This window comes from Aricia agestis, chromosome 1 (assembly GCF_905147365.1).
Source record: "Aricia agestis chromosome 1, ilAriAges1.1, whole genome shotgun sequence".
NCBI lineage: Eukaryota > Metazoa > Arthropoda > Insecta > Lepidoptera > Lycaenidae > Aricia > Aricia agestis.
This window is the reverse complement of record NC_056406.1, coordinates 24,526,481-24,552,025: the sequence shown is the minus strand read 5'-3', so window position 1 is coordinate 24,552,025 and position 25,545 is coordinate 24,526,481. Positions and strand designations below refer to the sequence as shown.

Genomic DNA, 25,545 nt, shown 5'->3' with positions numbered 1-25,545 from the left:
GTAATATAGCCTACAATTTCTCAAAATAGTGACTTCTACAATCTCTCAAAGACTAGTCATTATGGAGGACTTAATGAAAACGATCGTCAATATTATAAAAAAGTTTTATTATCTTAAAATATACAATTAGGAATTAATAAATTGATAATGTTGCCATATAAACTGTCACGGCTCACAAATAACCATTGTTTGAATTTAATACAAGCTCGAGTTTGAATACAACAGTTTAAAATACTTGGCATTATTATTATTAGCCGCATCCAGACATTTATTGGTCACTTCATTTTAATTAAATGACGAGTCTGACAGAAAATGGTTACTGTCAAAATCTTCAGTAGATTAATGTTACAGCCGATAGTTTAAGTTAGATGTAGAAGTAATCTCTGAGTGTGGCCACTATTTAGTTCGTTTTATAAGTTAGGCCTGTATCTCCTGTGGCATCCGAATGCACCTCTCGAAGTATCTGTTCATGGCGTTGTATCGGTGCATGTTCACGCCCGCCAAACTGTGCGCCTCGTCCGGATACGACTGAAAACAATATCCGTACTCAATATTGACGAACAGGCAGGCGGGGAGACGAAAAGACAGAGAATGAGGGTGTTTGAAATTCTATATTTTGCCACCAGGTGCCGCTATGTAGCCTTATCATCCATACCCATAAAGTTAATATACCCAGCGGAATAGAGCAACAATCTCGAGCTGTCAAACGAAACCGAAATTGGTTTTTATCTGTGTGAAAAATATGTGTACGTATACACTAACACAAGCACAGCGTTTCCAGACGTCCCGATTTTGGCAGGACGTCCCGATTTTTTCATCAAAATTAAATGTCCCGCGCGTGACAGGCTCAGTCCCGCTTTTCGGGGAAAGTCCGAACTTACGTGCAGCATGCTGAGAAAGAAAGTTGCGTGAAGATGAGTGTGGGGTGTGGGAGGTAGAGGGGGTGGATTTTCTTTGGCTACTTTAGCCACCCTTTGTCACGTAAACGTTATTTTAACGCAAATAAAAAGAGAAACATTAAAACACTTTTGATTTTATACCTTTTTATACTTTGTGCCGCTTTTGACTGAAGAATCCCGCTTTTTCACTCAAAATGTTCCAAAGTCCCGACTTGGCACAAAAAAAATCTGGCAACGCTGCACAAGCATGATTGAACATGATTTCTATGAGATTAAATTATCAACGCGCGGCACGTGCCGACTGGACATTAAAAAAAGGGTGCTGATGTCATGTATCACTCGTCTCTTTTTACCACGCAGTGTTACTGATAGTGACATTTCTCTTGCTCAGGCCTTTGTTTCTCTATTCCGCTAGGTATATTAACTTTATGTCCGTACCACTGGGTTATGACTTATGAGTCATAAGTCATGAGTTATGACACTAAGGGAATATAGAGTGCTCTTGTGTACTGCGCACTCCCTTGGGCACTATAAAATTACTCCAGTTGCGTAACTGGTTTGGTTTCAATGAAACCGGCCACCATCACCGAAATCAGTGTGGGAGTTAAATATTATATTGGATATAGTTCATAAATAAATTAATGGCTCATCTAATTACCATCTGCTCGAAGGGTATATCCAGCTCCTGAAGCGCGCGGTACAGTTTAGCGGCGTTCTGGTAGTGGACGTTGTCGTCCGCGTTGCCGTGCATCACGTAGAAGTCGTGGCCGCGGAGTTTCTCCGCCAGGAGCGTTACATCGCCCGCCTGGTAGCCCGCCAGATTGTCCTCCGGCGTCGGCAGACCCATGTAGCGCTCGGTGTACATCGTGTCTGAATCGGAAGATATAATCACGTGATTAAGATGAAAGCGCATGACCGCTACCTGTTCGTTACATTCGAGGCAAAGTATGTGTGTGTGTGTGTGTGTGTGTGTGTGTGTGTGTGTGTGTGTGTGTGTGTGTGTGTGTGTGTGTGTGTGTGTGTGTGTGCGTCAATAGGTCCTTCGCGACCGGACATAGTAAGTTATCCCTACATTTCATATTATTATGATGTAAACGGTAAGTAAACCACAATTTGACAAGCAAAACTACCTAAGGCTTCTTACAGACGAACGGCACGCGTCTACGGCAGTCGGATATTTTTGGATTGATTTTTTTTACACTTGTCGACGGCAGTCGACGGCTGCCGTCGACGCGTGCCGCCGTCGTGCGCTTTAAGTAGTGAATGAACTGCTTCAGAATCTGTTAATTATTCACAGAAGTTGCGATGCAACAGGAATTTACAGAATAGACACATACAATAACAACATATTTTGCTTTTACGGCTATAAAAATATAATAGTAAATGCAGATATTACAAATGATTCAGTTTTTTATCTTGATGTTAATCATAAATTGTGATGATAACATAATTTATACACAAGTGTTCACGTTTTAATACAATAATTATCTGCATACCTACTTAATAAATCTTTTGTCAACCTTTCACAATTCCAGTCCAACTACTTTATTATTTATTAATTAATTATTGACGTCTGAAAAAAGTTCATCAGAATTGTTGCCTCACATGAAGGACATCTAGCAATCGTACTATCAGAGAAGTTGATTCCTATGCAAATCGGGGACCTAAGTAGTTTGGTTGCGTTACGTCAAACCCAGCTGACAGATCACAATTAACATTGAATTGACATATTCGACCAAACAACGTTGGTCTGTCAATTGCATAGGAATCAACTTCCTCGATGGTACATAATTTTACACACAAAGAATACGTTAATTATATAAAACTCGTTTATGTCGTATTTACATCACCACATATTGATTAGTAATAATTATAAATCTCAATACATAGTTAGTATTATGACTCAATAATTATAAATCTCAATACATAGTTAGTATTATGACTCAATAATTATAAATCTCAATACATAGTTAGTATTATGACTCAATAATTATAAATCTCAATACATAGTTTTCATAACGCCAGATTGTAGTGTAACAAACCTTCTGAAAATTATAGTATGACTCAATAATTATAAATCTTAATACATAGTTTTCATAACGCTAGATTGTAGTGTAACAAACCTTCTGAAAATTATAGTGGTAAATGGTTATTGACACCAAGTCAATAACCATTTTCCACATTCTTGAAGTATCAACTTCAACCAACGAAAGTAATCTTTGTAGTTCAATAAATACTCACTATAGTCCAACGAAAGTTATCTTTGTATTGCAGATACTCACTATAGTACAGCCAGGACGTGACGGGAGCGCCGGAGACGCCGCACTGGAACAGGTGGTCGTCGTCGTGCAGCATCGTGAGCAGCGTCGCGTACCCGCCGTAGCTGTGGCCCCAGATCGCCACGCGCGACCGGTCTATGAACTGGAAGCGGTCCAGCACTTGTCTGCAACAACAACATTACTCCATTACATACAGCAGTGTTCCACAAATGGGGTACGTGGACTGGTTGCCTCAGAAAAGGTCATCGAACTTAGGTTATCCTAGTTTATGAGAACCATAAAAGTGACCATCTCAGGACGATCGACGAAGGGAAGTGCACTCCGAGCACATGATTAATTTGTGTTGTAAGTACATCAGAGAAGTAGATTCATAGGCAGATGACGGACCTACATAATTTGGCGTTATTTGTCAACCTCAGCCGACACGGGCGACACCTGACTTATATTGAATTGACATAATTCGATCAAAATATGACGTAGGTCCGTCAACTGCCTATGAATCAATTTCTTCGACGGTACCTCCATCATTTTCCTAGACGTAGTCCGTAGGTACCTCGAACACAAAAAGTTTGCGGAACACAAACATACAAGACGTTATTTAAATAGTGGTCAAACTTTTAGCAGTCGATGTACTCATAAAAATAAGCGACTGTTTACAATCTCTCATTTATTTGACAACCACCCACCTCAGTATGACGAAGTGGTCCTCGACCTCAACAGTGCCGAGCGCGTTGTTGAGCGAGTACAAGATGTCCTGGCCGTTGAGTCCCGCGCCGCGCCCGTCCGCCAGCATGTACACAGTGTTGCGAGACGTCGTCAGGTACGAGTGGTAACCTGGAATGGATGTTTGTTACAAGTTTGTAGCCAAAGTTCTGTACTGAAATGCATCGCGATTTACAGATTTTCGATTTCGTATTGGAATTCTCTCTTTATCTAAGATAAGATCCTGAGAGCAAAAGAAATTGTAACTCATTTGAGCCTTAAACTGCTGTGCGAGTTTGTCTCTATTGTCTATTCGCCGGCGTAGAACAACAATTTGTATGGCATCTAATTAGTTAACATTTATGCCTCTAGGGGGCGATGCATCGATGCAGTAATATTACCAGATTGCGCCCAAATCGCGTATATTTTTTTATTTTTTTTATATTTATTCAGAATATTATATACCTACTTACTTATTTCAATTTTTTTATTCAGAATATATTTTTTTCAAAATATTCTCTGAACGTCGGGACTATACTGGTGCCTACCACCTATTCTATGGTTTGAAGTCGAGGTACTCCTTAGTTCTGTCTACTCTGATATTACGCAATCGAAGTCTGTCAATTTAATACAAGAAATGCATCTCACGGCGTCTACGCGTCACGTCTGAGCAGAATCACAGAATAGATAATAGTACAAGTAGCAGAATCTAATATTACACATTTATATTATAAAAACCTACATAGTTAAACTTACCAATAGTGAACGTATCGTACACCGTGTTAGTATTCGGTCCGGAGTAGACGTAGTAGACCATGGAGTACTTAGTGTCTGTGTCGTTGAGGTCCAGGCCGGGCGGCAGCCAGAGCCGGACCGGCGCCGGGTGGCCGTTGCCCAGGGGGACGGTGGTGATAAGGGAACTGGGGATGTCCTTCCCCACCAGCCGATCCCGCACTATCTGGTTGTCCTCCCACGTGTATAGGATTTGGTTGGTCTGTTACAATGTTAATAATAATTGTTTTTACATTCAAGATTATTACATGTTGGTTATTAATAATTATTATATTTTAGCGACATTAGTGAAGTAATATCAGAGAAGTTGATTCCTAGGCAGATGGGGGACCTACGTAGTTTGGTCGCGTTACGTCAAACCCAGCCGACAGATCACAATTTACATTGAATTGACATGATCCGACAAAATGACGTTGGTCTGTCAACTGCCTAGGAATAAATTTCTTTGATGGTACATTACATTCTAAAAATCTATGCAGAACAATAAGGATCACTTAATATGAGGGCCACCACTTAAAATCCCTCCTTTTGAGATCCTTATCCCTCTCTTCCTTCCACACAATAAAAATATGTGGTATATTGTTATTATTACAATTATCATGGCTATGGTTTCTAAGCACGCTGCAAGCTCAGCAGACAAGTAAAGGAAAGTTCCTACTTTACAGCGAATTATCGTTTAAAAAAGGGTAATCAATAAGTAATCTTAAGGCACCTAGGGTCTCCTATACATCAAGACACGAAGCAGCACGGCATTTATAAAACATACATTCAAAATTATTATTCATTTACTTATTAAGAAGACAGAAGTCTCAATTATTCCACATGAAGTTCAACCTATGGGACCCTGAGGCCCTAGACAAAGTATCTTTCGCTAAAAACGATGACAAAATTCGTTATCAAAATGTATGCGGTTTGACATAAGTCATCTCTAAATGACATTTCGCTTGCGAAGACTAATGTCACATCCCATACATTTTGATAACGAATTACGTCATCGTTTTTACCGAAAGGGACTTTATCTACGGCCTCAGGTCAACAAACTTACCAAAGGATCAATAATATAGGTAGCGGCGGGTTCAGCAGGCGAGGAGCAGGTGAGGGACAGGTATCTGGCGTTAGTGGAGGCGGTGGCGGCGGCCCAGGCGCACGGCCCGCCGCCCGGCAGCGTCACCCCGCAGCTGAGGCAGGCCGCGCGCGCGCCCGCCACGCGCAGCTCCGACCGCCACGGCTCGCCCTCTAGCGTGCGGGTGAAGTAGCTAAGGGATACATTTACTTGAAATGAGATTTCATAATAATATTTTTTTTTTATAAAATAAGGTGGCAAACGGGTCACCTGATGGTAAGCAACTTCCGTCGCCCATGGACACTTGCAACATCAGAAGAGCTGCAGGTGCGTTGCCAGCTTTTTAAGAGGGAATACTGTAATAGGGTAGGGAAGGGAATAGTTACTAGTTAGAAACTGTTTCTAACTATTGAAAACCTGTTGAATTTAATTCCTACTTACTAATGAAAACTGTTACACAATGGATAATGTTATACAATGTTTCGTCCTTGTCTACCCATCGCCTCCTTCAATATAACAGACAAACAAAAGTTATGGTAACACGAGAATGAGATTATTACAACTCAGCACTATAAGCAACATTGTAAATGGTCGCTGAATGTCCGTGGCGGTGGCGGTCGTGCGAGAGGAGTAGCTACACGAATAGATTTACGTGTGCGTATATGGGATCAGCAGTTTAAGCGGTAGTACGAGCCTACATATTATTACAAAAACTGTTTAAATCATTACCCTTCCTTTGACCTTCGGTAAAAAGAATTACTCACTAGGCCAAATTAGCTTCATCCATGCCAACGAAATTATTGACGGTAGCGCGTCCGGGCGTGATGGAGGACGACACGATCTCCCCACCAAGTCGCATGGACAAGTAAAGGTGCTGCCATATGCTGCCGTCCGCCTGCTCCAGCGACCACCGCGTCGATACGTAGAAGTCGCCGTTCGCGCTGAACCGCGGCAACGCTATTGGCACCCAACCGTTTGGTTGTTGACGGTGCTCCTCCTGAAAAACAATGATAGATTTAATAAAGCTATATTAGGTACTAATTGTCAAATATACATAGCCTATGTATATTTGACAATTAGTGAAATAAAGAGCGGCGTTAGGAGAGGGCGACGCTAGGCGACCGCCCAGGGCGCCGGATAAAAAAGGGGGGCCAAAGGCAATTACTACCGTCTACCAGCACCCTTTTTTTTTTTCGACGGGAAATGCATTGACGCATCCCGGGGGAATTGGGGACTCCCCCACGAGTATGTGGGGCTCGCTGCGGCCTCCTTCTTCTGATCCTTACGATGGTAAGTGACCGCAGTCCTACCCACTAAAATCCGTCGGTACTCTTCGCCTTCCCGTTGCCAAGTCGCGAGAACGCGTAAGCTCTACTCCGTGGAAAAGGAAGATCTTCCGACCAAGCGAGATAGCATGCTCGGTCAGGCCGAAGCCCGTCTACCAGCACCCTGCGCGCCGAAGAAATCCCACCCAGGGCGCTGGTAGTCCTAAAACCGGCACTGAAGAAGTTGCATTACTTGGTAAAAAAGGAAGGGAAATAAGGATTGTGGAATGTAGTATGTTTAAGCAGTTTAAGGTGTCTTTGGAGAGCAGGGTAAGAAGAGATTTTATTGGTCGATCAGTGACCGGATAGGTAGATCGCGATCAGAAGGACGGTGTGACGCGTAACTGGTAGCTATTGTACGTTATAAAATTATAAGACTCATGCACTGATTATACTACCTATACTTTCGCCAAACGATCAAAACACTTTAATAAACACTCTCCTAGCAAAATATCTCTTCCTCACCTCGCAAACATCAGTGACAACATTGCAAATCCTCAGCACGGTATAGTTCTGTCTTCTATTGAGCCAGTGGACCGCAATCTCGTTAGCAGCGGTCCACGTGACACCGCCGAGAATGTGGTCTTCCGTGACGGCGACCGGTGCTTCCAAGGTCTTGAAAGTCATCTGGTTCTGGTTTACCAGGGCATTCAGGTCGACTACTCGGAGAGTCACGGTTGGGTTCTTGCGGCCGACCTGGAAATTTAAGAGGTCAGTATCAAAATAATAAATCTATTGATGTCATAAGAAATCATCTGCAACTTGATATTTCAATCAAAACCAACATTTATACACATTCGATAAAGTTGCAAGCTCGGTAAAGAAGTGTTAAATGTCTAACTAACATCAAACGCCTCCTGATTGGTTGAAACTCCAAAAATCAATTGTTAAGTCAATCAAAGCCGTAACCGTAGAAGACGGCCACGACATATTCACTTAAGTCTTAACTCAGACAAGAGCAAAAGGGTATTATGTATTCTAACTTTTTTCCTACTATTTATTTTCATAACGCATCATACCTTGGGATACTTGAGGTCGACCAGCTCGGGGTAAAGGTCCTCAGGATCGGACTTGTCCTCGAAGTAGTAGTAGGAGTAGCTCTCGACCTCCGTGTCGTCGAAGCTGGCGAAAGCGAGGTACGCGCCGTCGGGGGAGAACCATGTCGCCTGGCCCGTGTATAGCACGTCCTCTGTAACGGTTAGCAATTGGTTTTGGATTGTTTACGATAAAGATACAGATTTTCAAGCTATTGCATAGCTTTTATCGCGGGTTTAGAGCGCAGCGACCGAATGAAAAAATTTCTTGATTCGGACACCGTAATAAGTTCGGCAGACTTCGGCTCGGTGTGGCTCGGGGTGTGGAAGGACGTTGCCAGACTGCGTTTGTGTGCGTCCGACTAGACGTATGAGAATTATAATTATTGCGTTGATAAAAAATGTCCCCGAAGTGCAACACATTTTTTTTTCTTTACTTACTGCCTTTTTTATACGTAGATAGCGGAACTGCGTAATTTGGTAGGATTATGTCAAGCCCAGCTGCTACATTTAAGCTACATTTAACTAGCATATTGACTTGACATGACTCGACCAAACAATCGTATGTCGTCCATTTGTCTCTAATGGTATAAAATTAAAATTATAGTTCAGTCGCGGATCACGTTAGAATTCATGAATAAAGCATACATAGATATGCCTCTTTTACTAGTGAAACATATTGCCATCACGCTTCGAAAACGAAGGAATAGGAAATTAATCAATATTGTTATTTTGAAATGACTATGAAAGTAATTCAAACTTTAGTTACGATACAAGCTGTTTTCAAAAATATTAATATAAGAGCCATATTATTTACTCATGTCTTTAATATACCATCAAAACACACCTTCATAGACCCAATCCGCATGGCCGTTATAGACGACGCCGGGTATACCATCTGTGGTCAGCTGTATGGCGGTGTTGCTGCTCTCGGGCAGATAGTACAGGTTGTTGTCCAGGACATACGCCAGCGAGTGACCGCCGCCGTAGATGCACAGTTGCAGACGCTGGTGGTTCGCGATTTGGACCGTTTGCCTGGAAGGTTAAAGGTGAGACCGCCTTAGGGTCAATTCCCTTTCAATTAGACCCGTAGAGCCAGTGCACACGGCGCGTTGCGTCAGCGTTGCGTCAACGCAGCGCTGTCGTTGCGTTGTTTTACATACAAATAACCAAGGATTGATATTGACCTTAAGGGTCAATTCAGACCGCAACGCGACGCGTAGATGCATTTCTAAATTAGTATGGACTTGACAGATTCGCAAGACGTCTCACGCTGACAACATCTGTCAAATCCATAGAAATTTAGGTCGCGTCGCGCCTCGCCTCGTCACGTTGCGGTCTGAATTGACCCTAAGACTGCTGTTGCTGTTGTTGTACTGCTGCGGTGTAATCGTATGAGCTAAGCCGCAGTATGGCACAACAAGGCGCTACGCGACACAAAGTGACGCTTTGTGTCGCGTGTGTACTACAGTCTACAGAAGTAGGTACGTGAAGTGTCGCGTCGCTCCACCGCAGCAATCAGCATAACTTGCCACTTAGCACGGTCTCGCTTTAAGTTTTATTCCGAGTTCCGACGAATAGAGGTAAATATAATACAAAAATACAATGGAATCCAACTTACGCGGTAGCAATGTTATACAGCGAAAAGCGGGCCGTTGTTGAATATCGGTACACCTGGAAATAAAGGATAATGTAATATATTATGTATCTTTATGATGAAAATTCACCTACATACCTTGAAAACCTCAATACCTAGTGAAATCATAAAATAACAGAAAGTATGGTCCTGCGAGCTTTTATGTATTAGGTACACTTAAAATTGAGAAACGAAACGATTATAATATTTAAGTACATAACTCTAATCGTTAATAGTCATGAATTCATGATTTAGCTATTGAAAAAATTCACATTATCAAGGTACCTAAGGATCAAGATAATGTTTGTTACTACAATAAAAACTTATCAATAAACCTAATTACTGCAGTTACTGTAGTAGTTAGTATCAATAAAATGTGTTTTTCTTACTTTCAGAATTTAATTATGCAGTACCTGAGCCCTTAGGAACCTACAGTGTTTTTACGATCTAGATCTAATAAATTATTATAATATAATATATAATATAATAATAATAATCTGAAGGAATACTGGATTTATTCATTAGCATATTATCTTACATTTACATTTTGATTATACTATACAAAATCTCTATAAAATAACAACTATTTAATTGATTGTGTATTTTAGCAGCTACAACATTCAAATATCTTCTATAAGATATACTTATCTAAGTATTGTTGCAGTGTCACGGTCACGATACAATAATAAATTTTATTTAAGCTAATTAAATAAAATTTTATATCTATATATAAAAATGGATTTTCAATTGTGTTAGTAACGCTAAAACTTGAAAATGGCTGAACGGATTGGGCTAATTTTAGTCTTAAAATATTCGTAGTAGTCCGGAAGGTTTTAAAGTGACACGAAGTTCACCGGGACAGCTAGTAATATAGTGTGTACTTACTTAATACTATAACTGAACTATAATATTACATACTATAAGGCAATACTCACGGATTCAACTTCGCTTGGAGCCAAAATATACTGTCGATCAGCCGATAGAATTGGGTTGTTTGTGTTCAGGTTGTTCTGAAAATTGAAATTTGGTTGTTATATTGGTTGATATGTTGTGGGCATCGTTTTGTGGTGTTTGCATAATAATAATAATATCTATGGACGCTTCACACCACGTCAGTCTGGCCCCGTGCTAAGTACCTAAAGGCTTGTGTTACAGGTACCAGACAACGGAAATATATTTAATACTTTTATACTATACATATATTTAAGATTTTTATTATATCATACACATAATATTAATTTAATACACATCCAGACCAGAGAACATTGAAAACTTTTTGTTCCGTCGGCGGGATTCGAACCCGCGACCCCCGCCTTGAGCTATCAACTCGCTCACCACTGAGCCACAGAGGTCGCATGTACCTATGTTTACAAGAATCTATGTTACGCCCGGGTACCTGCAGTGCCGAATAAGTGTATATTTTTTTTAAGTGTAGGTAAGCCACTTTATTTCCGCTGCCCTATGTACGAAATCTGCCGCCCCTAGGCCGCGACCTACTTATTTAACCAGTTGGCTAAGCGTCACCCAGCTGTAGTATTGAAGTTGCAGTCAACAAGTCGGCTAAACGACGTATAGCCGTGTGATTGAATGGCGTTGTTCAGTCAAAGGGCTAGCTGTTTGATTGAACGGCTATTTTAACCAGTTGGCTGCGACATATTATATCCGGGCTGGGTAGCGGAAATACCTACATAATATTAGTTTCGGAGTTTCGGTTACTTATAAACACTATCGCAATTACAAAATAAAACTGCAAATAATGTAATTTCGATTCTAAGATGACTCTCTTAGAAAGCTGGTATTGACTTCAGTTGTTATAATAGATAGGTACTATACTGTATATTATTTGTAATTTAATTCTCTTTCAAATATATCAGAATATAATAATATTATAAAACGATGTTCGTTGGATCGAGAGAACTGGAAGACTTTGGGGGAGGCCTTTGCCCGGCAGTGGGACAACACAGGCTCCTAAAAAAATATGATGTTATGATGTTACCATAAGTTCCCCGGACACAAGCACGCTCCTCGTCAGTGTGGGGACGTCGAAGATGTAAATGCCGGGCTCGCCAGGTATCGTGTACGTGAACTCCGTGTCTGGAACCAAATATTATATCTTTAAACGAGCAATTCTTGTATATAAATATATAATTGGAATCTCGGAATCGGCTCCAACGATTTTCATGAAATTTAGTAAGTATATAGGGGGTTTCGGGGGCGATAAATCGATCTAGCTAGGAATCATTTTTAGAAAATGTCATTTTACTCATGTTTTATCGAATACCGAGCAAAGCTCGGTCAAATAGCTAGTAATAGGTATGTTAACTCGGAATGTAGGATTTACAATAATTTATTAGGTAGGTAATAAGACTGATTGGAAATTCCTTTGCTGCTGATCTCTGTGAAGAAGTTAACTGCAACATGTTTGACATCAAAATAGTGTAGTGGTAAACAATTATTATTGTAGATACTTAATTCAATGCCTCAATTGGCTATTTTTTAAATGAAATAAAAACAAACGAGCAACAAGGGGGCAAACGAGCAAACCTGATGGAAAGCGACTTCCTTCGGCCATGGACATCAGAAGAGCTGCAGGTGCGTTGCCGGCCTTTTAAGAGGGAATAGGGTAATAGGGGAGGGTAGGAAAGGGAATAGGGGAGGGTAGGGAAGGAAATGGGGGAGGGAAAAAGGTAGGGGATTGGGCCTAGGGTAAACTCACTCACTCGGCGAAACACAGCGCAAGCGCTGTTTCACGGCGGTTTTCTGTGAGCCCGTGGTATTTCTCCGGTCGAACCGGCCCATTCGTGCCGAAGCAAGGCTCTCCCACGTCAAAAAAATATTATAGGTATAGGTATAGAAACAACAAAGTAACTTTGATGGATATACCTACTTTGGTCGGAATCTGGAAGATACCTTTCTTCTACAAAAGGTGCACTAGGCCCTTATTATTAAAAATATTTTTTCCGTTCCGCTCCGTCCGCTTTCTTTGTTTCTCATCTGACGTTTTCAATATGCCGGACAAAGACAAGCATACCATGTACCTACATATAGGTAGTTAGGTATTTTCTGCATATTATGTCTATTAGTAAGAATATAAGAATAACACTTTACCAGATATCCATGTACCAGTGAAACCTCTTTGCGCGAAGTGTCCACTGACGAACTCCTCCATTGTGATGGGATTCTGCGCCAACGCTGCTCCCACCACCACCACAAATAAACACCAGCGAATCTTACAAATAAAATGGCATGGTTAAAGTCGGGCCTTACAAAGGTAAAGGCTTAGGTATATTTCATACCTGAGCCCTAAGTAGGTACCTACTTAGTGTGTATAATATGTTTGTTCTGGCTCACGCAAAAACCAGCGTAAGAAGATCTATGTAGGTGTCGTATGTAGGTAAGTAATATCTGAGAGGTATATCATATTATTATCATGTTAAATGTTGACCACCACTGACGTCAACGACCCCGCTAGCGACCCCGCCGGCGATCCCGACGGCCGACCAACCACCCCGAGCCCGCTCACGAGGCCGCCGCCGGCGCCGCCACCGCTGATGATGATGATGATGCCATCACCACCACCACCGCTCACAAGGCCGCTGACGACGCCGTCGCCGCTGCCGCCGTGCCGACCCGCATCCCCAAATAGACAACGCTAACGCTGATGATGCTCTGTTTTTCAGCCTTTTTTCAACCACAACCAACATAACATGATACACCACTCACATACATACTACACCTACATAGAGATCTTACGCTGGTTTTAGCGTGAGCCAGAACGAACATATACACACTACTGTCTACTGCCCTAATTAAGGTCTGTAGTCAAATGTCTGCCAGCAAGGCAGATTCTTATTGGTACCGCCAAGTGCAGTTTTAAATATTTTAAGTAGCTGCCCTCTTCTAATCCAGTAAGTATGTCATATTATTGTATACCTTTACAGAAAGATTTTGTATAGGAATATGCTGTAAATACTACTTTATATAAAATACTCAGACCAATATTTGGTCCGAGATAAAATAGAATAGCTCTGAACTTATGAACGACTTGCGCATTTAATAACGTGTTGATTTTTAAACTTAATCTTCAGAAATTATAATATTGCTAACTCACCATTTTAACGATTTCGCCTGCATCAGTTGACGGACGAAATCCGCCAACAAGACTGTCTTGAAAGATTGTATATCAGAAAATTACTTTATCCTATGATAAACAAATTGATATTCATTGATAAGGAACACCTAATTGTAAAAATTCTTTAACTCCATGTTAATAGGTCGGATTTGATAAGAGATAATGTTAAATAATGCCTAGCATTTACCTTTTAAGATAGGTAATTAAAACAGAATAAAAGAAAAACTATTACTTAAATATTTTTTATCGTCAAAATATAATTTGAATGGCACTGCGAAAATAATATTGATAACTATTTAAGACATTAGACAGAAGTAGGTAATTAACATATAATAAAATACAAAAATAAATGAGAAGACGTTTATTTTACATTAAACAATATTTCATATTATTACGACGATAATAATTCCATATAAATCCAGTTTAACCTTGAAGATTCATTGATTGAAGTCCGAAAATTTTCATGTCCTTTATAACTTCCAATTTTCCCATGTTGACACCATGACAAAATGTAGAAACAACAATCGATAGTATAGCTAGACATTCTGTCTGATCTTTGTCTTTCGAGTCTGTGATACTCCATACTTTTAGCTTTAGCTTTTCTAAGTTCGAGCTATCATTTTACACATCGTCGAGCTCATCTTACACATTCGAAATATTCTTTTTCGTTGAACAACATCAACAACGTGACCTCCAAAGTCGAAACATCCGACCGAGGGCGAATACATGATGAAATCACCAATATCTTCCATCACGAAACAGCGACGCAATCAGTATTACAATGCGGCTCCCGCGCGAGGAATCGAGTGACTCCATCACTCCAACGACGAATTAATCATAGGATTTCCTCCGAGCAGTTCCTTTCTATAACATTTCGCATAAATTTAATTATTCGCTCGCTCGATTCAATCACACAATGTCTTCTTAAAATCTTGAATATCTCTTTAACCTATCCATTTTACACTCTATAAAACTCTATAAAACTAAAGCTACAGAAATCTGAAAAGAAAAGTGTGAATCACAAGGAATAATTAAAATTAAAATGTGTATGAAATGAGTATTGGGAAAAAAATGAGTGTGGTGAATATGTTATGACAGTGATTGTGTGTGGTTGTATGTGTATTTTGTTGGCAGCGTGGGACGGACCATGCTAATGTCTGCGGTGAGTGCGACGCATCTCCTGCATACGGCGCTCGTGCTCGGCCATGTGCTGCCTGCGTTGCTCTTCCTTTACAGCGATCTGTAATTTAAATAATTTATATTCTATAAAGTCGTCATTGAATAATATTAAAATAAATAATATACTTTTATTTGTTGCTTTTTGTATTAGGGGAACAAGTGTTAAATGTATGATAAAGATTTCTAATGCTATTTATATGTAAAAGATCAAATTTTAAATTTACCGTTTCAGCAGACAGCGGGAGCCAGTATATGCAAGGAGTTGTTTTGGTCTTCCTGAATAAATCATCTAAAAGTTTAGCAGGAGCTTCCTCTTCTTTCTTCTTAAACTTCTTGGCTAAAAAAAAGTTAAATAAAATTAATTTTTCAATTTATTAATTTTATTTATTAATAGTATCTTTGTGTTTTTGTTATTATGAATATTCATGAAGTATTTTGTGTATAATATGAGAGTAATATAATTTTACTATAATTTAAGCATACTTTGCTGTGAATATGAAAATAGTCTTAAATTTAGAAAATCTAAAAATCTATTAGAAATTGTTACCTGGCTCTGGACTTCGTTCATGTGACCTGTGTCTTCTCTTGTCATGTAGGCGTTCATCCTTTGCAAACTTGTCAACATGTCTGCCTGCTTCCTTGTCTTTGTCGTTTTTACCAACGTCCCACTCTCTTGTCACAGTCTTTCTTTCCCATGGCTTCTCCTTTAAATAAATGCAAAGCAATTAATACATATGTTAAAATGCAAATAGAAAAAGTATGATTTAAATAAAAACATATCATTTATAGAATTTCATGGAGAAAGCATACTTAAAAATTATAGTCACAAGTCATAGTATTACAAATATTACCATTTCTCCCCTTTCTCGTTTCATGTCCTGCTCTCTTAACCAATCTTCTACAGTGCCGGGAATGGTGGAAACTGGAGCTGTATCTGTTGTATCATTAGCTTTTGCTCGGTCAAAGTCCTCTTGTGTAGAGAAGTCAACATGCAAAGTTTTTGGATTTGAAACTGGCCATGTCACACCATGTAAAGCATGCCTTGTTTCCACTGCTTGGCTGGAAAGTTATATATAGTTATGAGATATTGAAAGTGAATTATAAATTGTGTCAAAATCCCTAATATGTGATGAAAATACTGCTTGCTGAATGCTCTACAAGCTTATATGATAAAAAATAAGAATTAGATTAATAGTACATTAATAGAACATAATCAGATCTAGTGTTCTAAAATCTAATATCGCCTCAAATATTTTAATGTAAAGTATTACTTACTCCTCAAGTTCATATTTCACATAGCATTTAGACTTGATTCTGTCAATCCAAAATCCATCTTCAACTATCCGACCTGTTCTTTGTAACAAATTCTTAAGTTGCAGCAATGTGAATGGTCTCACTAAATTTGTAATAAACAATATGTTTGATTGTTTGTGTCTGGGTGGACTCGGTGGTCTGGCAATGATGCTTTCCTCGTCTTTTACAATGGATATTTTTCTCGAGGCTGCCAAATGGACATCTTTATTTTTTACATTTTCTTTATCTTCAAATCGTGGCTCATTCCTAGCACTCTCAGTGTTGTCAATAACAATCTTGGGTAGAATAGGTCGGTCCACTTTATCTGGAACCTCAACTCTCTTATGTTTCTTTTCTTCTACAACTTCATCAAATTCGACTGGTTTTACATCGGGTATAATTTCCTTGAGAACGTCAGTTGATATAGTTATTGACTTTTGGGATGTCAGTTTGGCAGTTCGAGATCCCCATCTTCTTTTACGGTTGGACACCAGTGCTGTTTGCCCATTTTGAACATCTTTAATTTCTGGAGTATCATCTTTTTGGGTTCTATTTTTTGGACTACTTTTATTTCTTTCTTCATCATTCATTTCTTCTGGAACATTTTCAGCACTTACAGGTTTTGAGCTTTGTGAACAGTCTACAACATCAGTCATATTAGTACTAACTTTATTTTCTTCGTTAGATTCGGGTTGTCCTGAAATGTCATCTTTACTCTCACTCATACTTACCTCACTGGAAACCGTTTCTGTCACCATAGGCTCTTGATTCTGGGTCTTGTCTGTTTTGTCGTCCGCTTCACTTTCTTGACTTTCATTAATATTCAAGTCTGATGATTCACACAGTTTGCTCTCATCAGCTTGCAATTCTAGAACTTCTGATTGATCAGCAGATAGACTCCTTTCCCGGGTGAGGCTGGTCTGTACGGGAACTTCGACAGTATCTTGTTCAACATCTTCATTTTTAGGAGATGATACTGTGGTGTCTGCATCTGATGTCTTTTCCTCTGCCGCATTGTCAACGCCTTTATCTTCATCTTTAGCCTCACTTTCACTTTTCTTGTTTGTTTGATCTTCTGGATGAGTGTCTTCAGTTTCCATAGCTGTTTCATTATCATCTTTTGTTTCTTGATTTGTTGTTGACACTTGGGATTGCTCTACAGCAGTGTCTGTCACATCTGAGTCTTTACTATCTATTGGCACCGAAGATTTTTTTGGAGCCTCAGTGGGTGTATCAGCTTCAGCCTCGTCGGGACTTTCTTGATTTTTTTCAGTATCATCCTTCGGTTCAATGGAGCGCTTTGATCGATGTTTCGATTTTTTCTTCTCATCTCCCTCCGTGCTGGGAGTATCACTAGAGCTAGTGGCACGCGAATGCTTTCTTTTGCTGCGCGGTGATCTGTCCACCCTCTCGGGTGTAGAAGAGGGGCGGGTGAGGCAAATTTTAATTTTTTGTATTTCTCCTCCGTCTCCAGAACCAGCAGATTTTACCTGCCAAACCTGATCCTCTGATTCTTCAGGGCTAATCTGTTTGGTAGGCGTAACTGGAGGATCAGCTTTAACCTCGATAACCTCAGTTGGCTGAGCGGGAACTGTCTCTTCTGTTGATTCATTTTCAGAAGATGAAGATTGTTTACGACGTCTTGTACTCTTCCTCTTGACTTTCTCTTTTTCTTTTTTCTCTGGTGAAGGTTTACCTTTTTTACTAGCGGTACGTTCGCTTTTTCGACGCATTGTATTCGCGGTTATGGCTAAGTGCGCTAGTGTTAGAAAAAGACCTGCTAACTAGTAACTTATAATGTGATAAAGGAAATTATTTTAAATCCTAAGTTAATTGTATTCACTAAACAGCAGTAATACACAACAATATTTTGGATTTTTCACAAATACAAGAAGACGCCATGCAAATGTATCACAATTCACAAGGCGGCCATTATAAATTTTTTTTATATTTCGAACACAGATGACAGAGTAAAGATTTCGAATTTCGACATTGACAATAGACAAAATATATTTTTTAAAGTGTTTGTAGGAAAAGCAATGACGTAAAACTCAAAGCAGATATGCTACTACCGCGCGCGTTGTGATGATTCAAATACGGCCCAATTGGGCCGTCTGTTATTTAGTCTGCATCGAGCACAGTCACGAACGTGCCGCGTCTTGTCTTACCTAAATAAATTGATAGGTAATGACGTCGTGCGTGTTTCGAAAATGTACCAATTATGACGCAAAAGTAAACAAAACATATGGAATCTCTTACCACATGTCTTGATTGCAATAAATACCTCGATTGTTTACATTTCCAATTATTTTTTCGAACAATCTGGAAAAAATCGAATTTTCGTCATAGCTCAGGCAAAGAAAGAGACAGCGATACGATTCGACGTTTAAAAATAGAACTGTCTCTTTTATGTAAATGGTTTTTCGTATCTTTTGTTTCACTTATCTGTCAAATTTGTCAATGTTTGCAATTTTGAATTTGAAAATTGTTCGGAAGAGATTTAAGCCGGAAAATAGTATGGACGTAACATATCTGTTTAAGTAGAAGATCATTGAGGAAAAGTCTCACTTGAAATGACTACAGTTGTTAAAACTATTACATTTGACTAAATTTAGAATCCTAAAAGAAGACTAATAATTAGAAGCTTCTTATTTCACTTGTCCTAATTCAGTAACTAAATCAGTTGTGACGACGCGACGATTTTGGCCAGACGTCTTCTTATAAATGGCTCCAGTTCTGTCAAAGCAACAAAAAATTGGTCTTCTTATAGGCTTAGAGTTAGCTGTTGGCTCAATGAAAATCAAAATAAATAAAAGGCGAAAAAGATGGTTGAAAGAATTTTTGCTCCACAAAAAATTATGAATTATGAACTTGCTGAACTACTTAGAACCAGCAGACTTTAGTAATTACCTACGAATGGATTCCAGATCGTTCATAATATATTATATTGACTTTAATACAATAAAAGGTTGAAACCATCTGGCAACACTGATTTAGTCAGTCAGAAGCCACACTTTTTCCGATTTAGTACACTAATTAGGATCCTAGCTTTCTAAATGTTATTCCACTTGACTAAATTATTTAGTTACTAAATCATTTAGACGTCTAAATTTAGTTAAATAAAATACGCTCATTTTGGGTAACTTTGACTTGCGGTTTAACTTTGAAAATCAAAAGTTTAATAATGCAAAGACAAGTCACAAGACCGCGTGAGCAAGTGAGTCATAATATGTCAAGGCATAACTCGTCATAAAGTTGTTACAGTCATTTTGGGTAACTTTAAACCACGGTATAACTTTAAACAATACAATAATGTTGTTTTAACAATACAATAATGTGTCGGTGTAACATTCAAAGTTACACCGCGATTTAATAACGCGGTTTAATAATACAATAATGTATTATTCAAAGTTATACCGCGGTTTAAAGTTACCGCGGATTAAGAGATTGTTGCTCTATTCCGCTAGGTATATTAAGTTTATGATTTCAACAGATGTTTCAACTCCTAAGCAGGGCTTCAAATACCGGTATTTTTTCATAACGTTATTGCTTCAAGGGCATATATAACGGTATGAAAATTTACCCGATACTAGAAATAACGGTAAAAATTGGAATTAATACCGCTAAATGTTATAACGGTAAATAGGATTTATAACGGTAAATATATGTTATTTGATAACGTTACCTTTTGTGAAATAAGTACTGAAATATAGGTTTTGTTTATTTTTTTACAAATATTTTTACTATAGTCTATACATACCTGAAATTGTAAAAATAAAGCAAGACTATAACTTATATGAAAGTGACTTATGGCCTTGCTATATGAGCACATTTAGCTCTAAATATTTTCCACTAAAAATTGTAATTGATAATTCTTTGAAGTGCAAAGAAGATGTCTACCTTTTACTAAGTAACCTAGTTGGTTATCAACAAGTCTATACTGATGGTTCAAAGACTTCTGAGGCTGTATCAGCAGCCATATATATTAAACAGGATAAGAAAGGATATGGTATTAGGCTTCCAAATTTAACAAGTATTTTTACTGCTGAGTGTTTAGCAGTTCTGTCTGCATTAGAATATATTGAAACTCAAGTTTATGATAAATGGATTATAGTGTCCGATAGTCTTAGCGTTCTTCAAAACTTAAATAACCCCAAATTTTGTGCTACAACTAACTATATTATCCATGATATTAGAGAAAAATATACAAAATTAACAACATTAAACAAAAAAAAATATAGTTTTAGTCTGGTGTTAAGGGAAATGAACAAGCCGATTTTTTAGCAAGAGCTATAACTACTTGTTCTCAGGAGCATTGTATTAAAAACATATGTCTTCCAGAATCTGACGTTTTAGTCAAAATAAAAGAAACCTTTAAAATCGAATTTACAAATTTTTGGAAACAGACCATGGAAACCAAAGGAAAATGGTATTCTAAGATTAAACAGGAGTTGTCAGTCCCATGGTTTACTAAAGGTGTTTCATTTCATGACAGGAAATTTTATTCTACTATTTGCCGTCTTAGACTTGGTCACTGTCGATTTAATGCTCATCTTCATAGATTGAATATATTGTCTTCACCCGTTTGTAATTACTGTAATCATTCTGAACAAACCTTGGATCACATTTTCTTTACTTGTAACAGTTTTACTCTTCAAAGATTTATTTTTATTAATCACTTGATGGATATCTTTAAAACTGCTGAAGCCATCCCGCACTCCCTTCAGCAGCTTCTGAAAACACCCGATTGTTATAAGCCAATATATGAGTACGTCCTTTCTACCATTGGTGATAATATATAATTAAATAGGTACTCATCAGTCATTACCTATATACCTTGAGATTGTATATAGTAACACAGAGATAGTTCTCTGTAACGGTTATGTGTTGTAAATTTCCTAATTATATATAAGTACTTTGTGGTTGTAAATAATTCTCTTTTATATTTGCTTTTCATCTCGTTTTTCTTAGTTTTAGTAATAAAATATTATTTAATGTACATAACTTTGAACTGTTTATTAGCAGACTTTTTAGCCTTTTTAGGCATCTGTCAAGAGTCAAGACCACGTCAAGACAATGAAGACAATGACCAATGACGACAATATGTCAAATTGAAGAAGGGACAGTATTAATTAAACAAAACAATACTATCAAAACATGAGAAATGGCTTCGGCCTGATGAAAAACTTATTATTCATATTATTTATATCAAAGAATTGGCTTCGGCCTGATGAAAACTCTATTTCAGATGGTTAATATAAAAGAATTGGCTTCGGCCTTCACTATCATTCATTAAATAGAGAAAACATAGAAATGGCTGTATGGGCAACGCTCCCTTTGCCTGTCCCGACCGGGACGAATTAACAAAAAAAAAAAAAAAAAGTCTATGGAAAAACTGACAGCGCAGTTTGTTTGACAATTGACGTTTCCCCTGAATCCTGTCAATTGTCATTACCTCAGAAGTCAGACCTCTGAAAAATGTACTTTGCAGCGTTTTCCACTTTATTTTTTATGTTTTAATTTACATAGTGATGTGATTTTTAAATATAAAGGTACAACAAATGAAAATTAATCTTTTATAATAACCAGTTTAAAGTCACATGATTTAAATAATAGTATTCATGTCTTTTGTTTTAGATACTATGGGCCTTTTATGTCACACTAGCGACTCGGCACTATATTTAAGTGTGTTTAAACGTGTGCATATAGAATAATGATTAATTATTTATAACAATAATCGCTGTTTTAATAATGGGTAATCAAAACAGTTGCTGCTGTTACCGAAGTCCGTCCCCGATTCGGAAGGACATCGTGAAACTTGATTACCTCCCAGAAGGTGAAGTGAGTTCAAACAATTTACAACACATCAGCGAAAGGGAACCTGACGATGGAGACATCGATCCCTCGCAAGATCCTATTGCTGGGACCATTTTTATGGAGAGATCGAAAGCATCCATCGAAAATGGGATTACAAGAAAGCGTAGTCAGCATCAAATAGCAGATAACAAATTAAAAAAAAGCAGTTCCTGTTCGACTATTTACTTAGATGATAGTACTGTGTCTCAGCCAAATTTAAAGAATACTGTAAAATGTGTCGCTCTAGCTATTTACTATCACATTAAGAATAGAACTTCCGAACGAAGATTGGATATATTTGATGAGAAACTGCACCCAATGAGTAAAGAGGGTGTCGGGGATGACTATGATAAGTATAACCCTGAACATAAGCAAATCTATAAGTTTGTAAGAACACTGTTCAATGCTGCCCAATTGACTGCTGAATGTGCTATTATAACATTAGTGTATTTGGAGAGGCTACTTATCTGTGCAGAACTAGATATTGCACCTTCCAACTGGAAAAGGATAGTTTTGGGAGCTATCCTGCTGGCTAGCAAAGTTTGGGACGACCAGGCTGTGTGGAATGTTGATTACTGCCAGATACTTAAAGAGATCACAGTGGAAGACATGAATGAGCTGGAGCGTCAATTTCTCGAGATGCTTCAATTTAACATCAACGTACCATCCAGTGTTTATGCCAAGTATTATTTTGATCTGCGTACTTTAGCCGAAGCGAATGATCTAGCCTTCCCCAGCGAGCCACTGAGCAAGGAGAGAGCACAGAAATTGGAAGCCATGTCGAGAGTGATGGAGGATAAAATTGCAGCAGAAGTTATCAAAAATGGCCTTAAAAAGTGGTCAAGTTTAGACAATGTCAATTCAGGTGCTGGAGTCAGACGCAGTGTGGCCATATTGTCTTAATTGATGTTTGGATTGTGTTAAAAATTGCAACAAGAAAAATGTTTGTGAACTTGAACTAAGTATGTAAGTTTGCACTTTGTAATTTGACTTTATTTGTAATTTTGGTATGGCATTTACAAAATGGGATATACAAAAAAAATATCTAAAATGATAATTTTTTATGATTAAACAAATGCAGTGTTAAGAAAATAGTAACAAAATATTCCATAAATCTCACACTGCACTTTGCTTTAATAAAAATGCACAAAGAGTAAGCATTGAAAGGTTTTTTTAAAGAGCTAATAAAGATAAGTTCTACCATGAAAGACTTACAAAAAGAGGTCCAATATTTTTTAAAACACCCATAAATACAACATAATTTGCCATCAATCTTTTAAATTAAACTTTAATTTATTGCCTTCCATGTAATATTTTATGTAAGAGATAGCACTAAATAGTAAGCTTCCAAATTTGCCGCTTAGATTAAAATTAGGCTATTTAGAATGTGCAAGTGCAATTTGACTGAAGTATTGATCTTGTGATTGTGGTGTAAATGTAATTGAGTCAGCTATATTCTTTCTTTAATTTTATTCAATTTTAAATATTAATAATTGTAACGCATTTAGCATTCACTAAATAATAGTGTATAAAGAGTTATGCCAAATTATTTTATAATCATTAGACACTGAAAATAAATATTATTAATTGATAAAAATATTGTATAATAAGTACACTACTTATAATATTAAAATGGTTTTCTATACTGATGGAATAGGAATTGGTCAAATAAATAATCAAACAAATTTTTAAGTTATATATATAATTCTTACTTTATGTATTTTTAAATATTATGTAATGAAAGTAAACATTTTATATGAGACTTTTCTAGCAAATTTTATTTATACATTTTTCCTATATTTCAATATAATTATGGACTATTAGAATGTTCACAGCAGTCAGAAATACTTCGAATTTTTGGGTCCATTATCTAATTATGCTAAAGGCTTCAAGTCTTTTAGGTATGTGCTGTAGTTTTCGAGCATATCTACTACTTCACTTGTCTTATTTATCTGCTTGTCAAATTCATACCCAACAGCCCAAAGTGTTTCCAAGTCATATATTTGACGAGTCTTCTCTGAAAAAATATGTAGAGCAATATTACCTGAAAATAAAAGGTTATTTTAAAACATCATGATTTCAGTTAATATAAAACATCATTGTGCTATTACATTAAGTTATGCTGTTTAATTATTATGTTTTTTTACCTAAATCTAATGCCATCCACTCCTCAGAATCTTTGCCTTCAATTCTGGGTATAGGGTCACTCTTGTGGCATTTGTTTTTATAAACTTTCCGAACAAATTCTGCTAAAGCAAGGAGATGTCTCTTACTTCTACCGCTGACAATACAAATGTACTGAACAAAATTAATTTCTTTTGGGACTGTTGCAACAAATATATCCTTTGAGTTTTCTCTTTGTAGTAAATCTACAAGATCCTCTATTTCGAAAACACCATTCTTTCCTCCTGAAAAATGTTAAATGTATTGTAGTTAGAATTAGGTACATATTATTACTTTAAGGTCTGTACAGGAGTTAAACATACTTTCCATATTGATTCCTTCAAACTCATCGCTAATCATGTTAAACGGTTCCTCGGAGACAACTTCATCTGCAGTATGTTCTATAACTTGGGCATTTTTTTCTGATATTATTTCGTACTTGCTAGCTATAGCTGCAGATGTCTGCGGTTTGGGTGGCACTCGAGGCGTTCGTAAACAACTACCACAGGACAAAAATCTTCGATCTATACTGTGTTTTTTATTCGGTAAAGATGCATGTTTTAAAAATGATGGAGCTTGAAGGTTATTGATAGTTTTTATCACTCGTCTATACATAATTGGTTTTGAAGGTTAGTTTGTGTTACATAAGACAAAAAGATTACCTCTCACGGAAACAATACGGTCATATATTAAAGTAAAGGACAAGAAATAATACAAATTTTACATCCACAAAATGTAAGAATGACGTTTCCGGACTGACGGTTGTCAAACATTGACAGATGTCAGAACAGCTGTGACATAAGAAATTTTTAATTATTTTTATCAAAGTGTGCAAATAAAATATATTATTCATTTTTGAATGAAGATATTTAAGAAATTTTATGGTTGGCAGAGTTAGAATATCGAGTCCATAATTTAAAAATCGCCCAAGAGCGAGTGGGACTCGCGCACTAAGTTTTGCTTACCATAAAATGGCAATTATTAAAGTTTAGTTAAAACTGAATATTATGTACACTTGCGTGCAAAAAAATCGGCTCACCCCGCCGCGCCCGTTTGTGTTCTATTGAACAGTTATTGGAGGTCAGTGGATATAGCGTATTCGCTATATCCACTGACCTCCATTATACAAGTTCGCTGGACTTATGATACCCACCTAACCCACCTGCTTTTTGTGCCTATATAAGAGAACTAA

General features: G+C 37.8%; 2 protein-coding genes and 1 pseudogene across 2 annotated transcripts; 1 reads left to right on the top strand and 2 right to left on the bottom strand.

Moving 5' to 3' along the window:
* Nucleotides 1-360: 360 nt before the first annotated feature.
* LOC121731428 lies at nt 361-18,273 on the bottom strand (annotated as a pseudogene).
* Nucleotides 18,274-21,779: 3,506 nt separating this feature from the next.
* Nucleotides 21,780-23,445, top strand: LOC121726970 (cyclin-Y-like protein 1). Its single transcript, XM_042114635.1, has 2 exons — nt 21,780-21,886; nt 21,972-23,445. The coding sequence occupies exon 2, from the start codon at nt 22,086-22,088 to the stop codon at nt 23,091-23,093; it is 1,008 nt and encodes a 335-aa protein (XP_041970569.1). The 5' UTR covers nt 21,780-21,886; nt 21,972-22,085; the 3' UTR covers nt 23,094-23,445.
* A 485-nt stretch (nt 23,446-23,930) lies between these two features.
* On the bottom strand, nt 23,931-25,098 carry LOC121726978. The gene is made up of 3 exons (XM_042114646.1): nt 24,677-25,098; nt 24,338-24,598; nt 23,931-24,234 (listed from the first exon to the last, which is right to left on the bottom strand). Exons 1-3 carry the CDS (start codon nt 24,966-24,968, stop codon nt 24,065-24,067), a joined length of 723 nt encoding a protein of 240 aa, XP_041970580.1. The 5' UTR covers nt 24,969-25,098; the 3' UTR covers nt 23,931-24,064.
* Between the last annotated feature and the right edge of the window lie 447 nt (nt 25,099-25,545).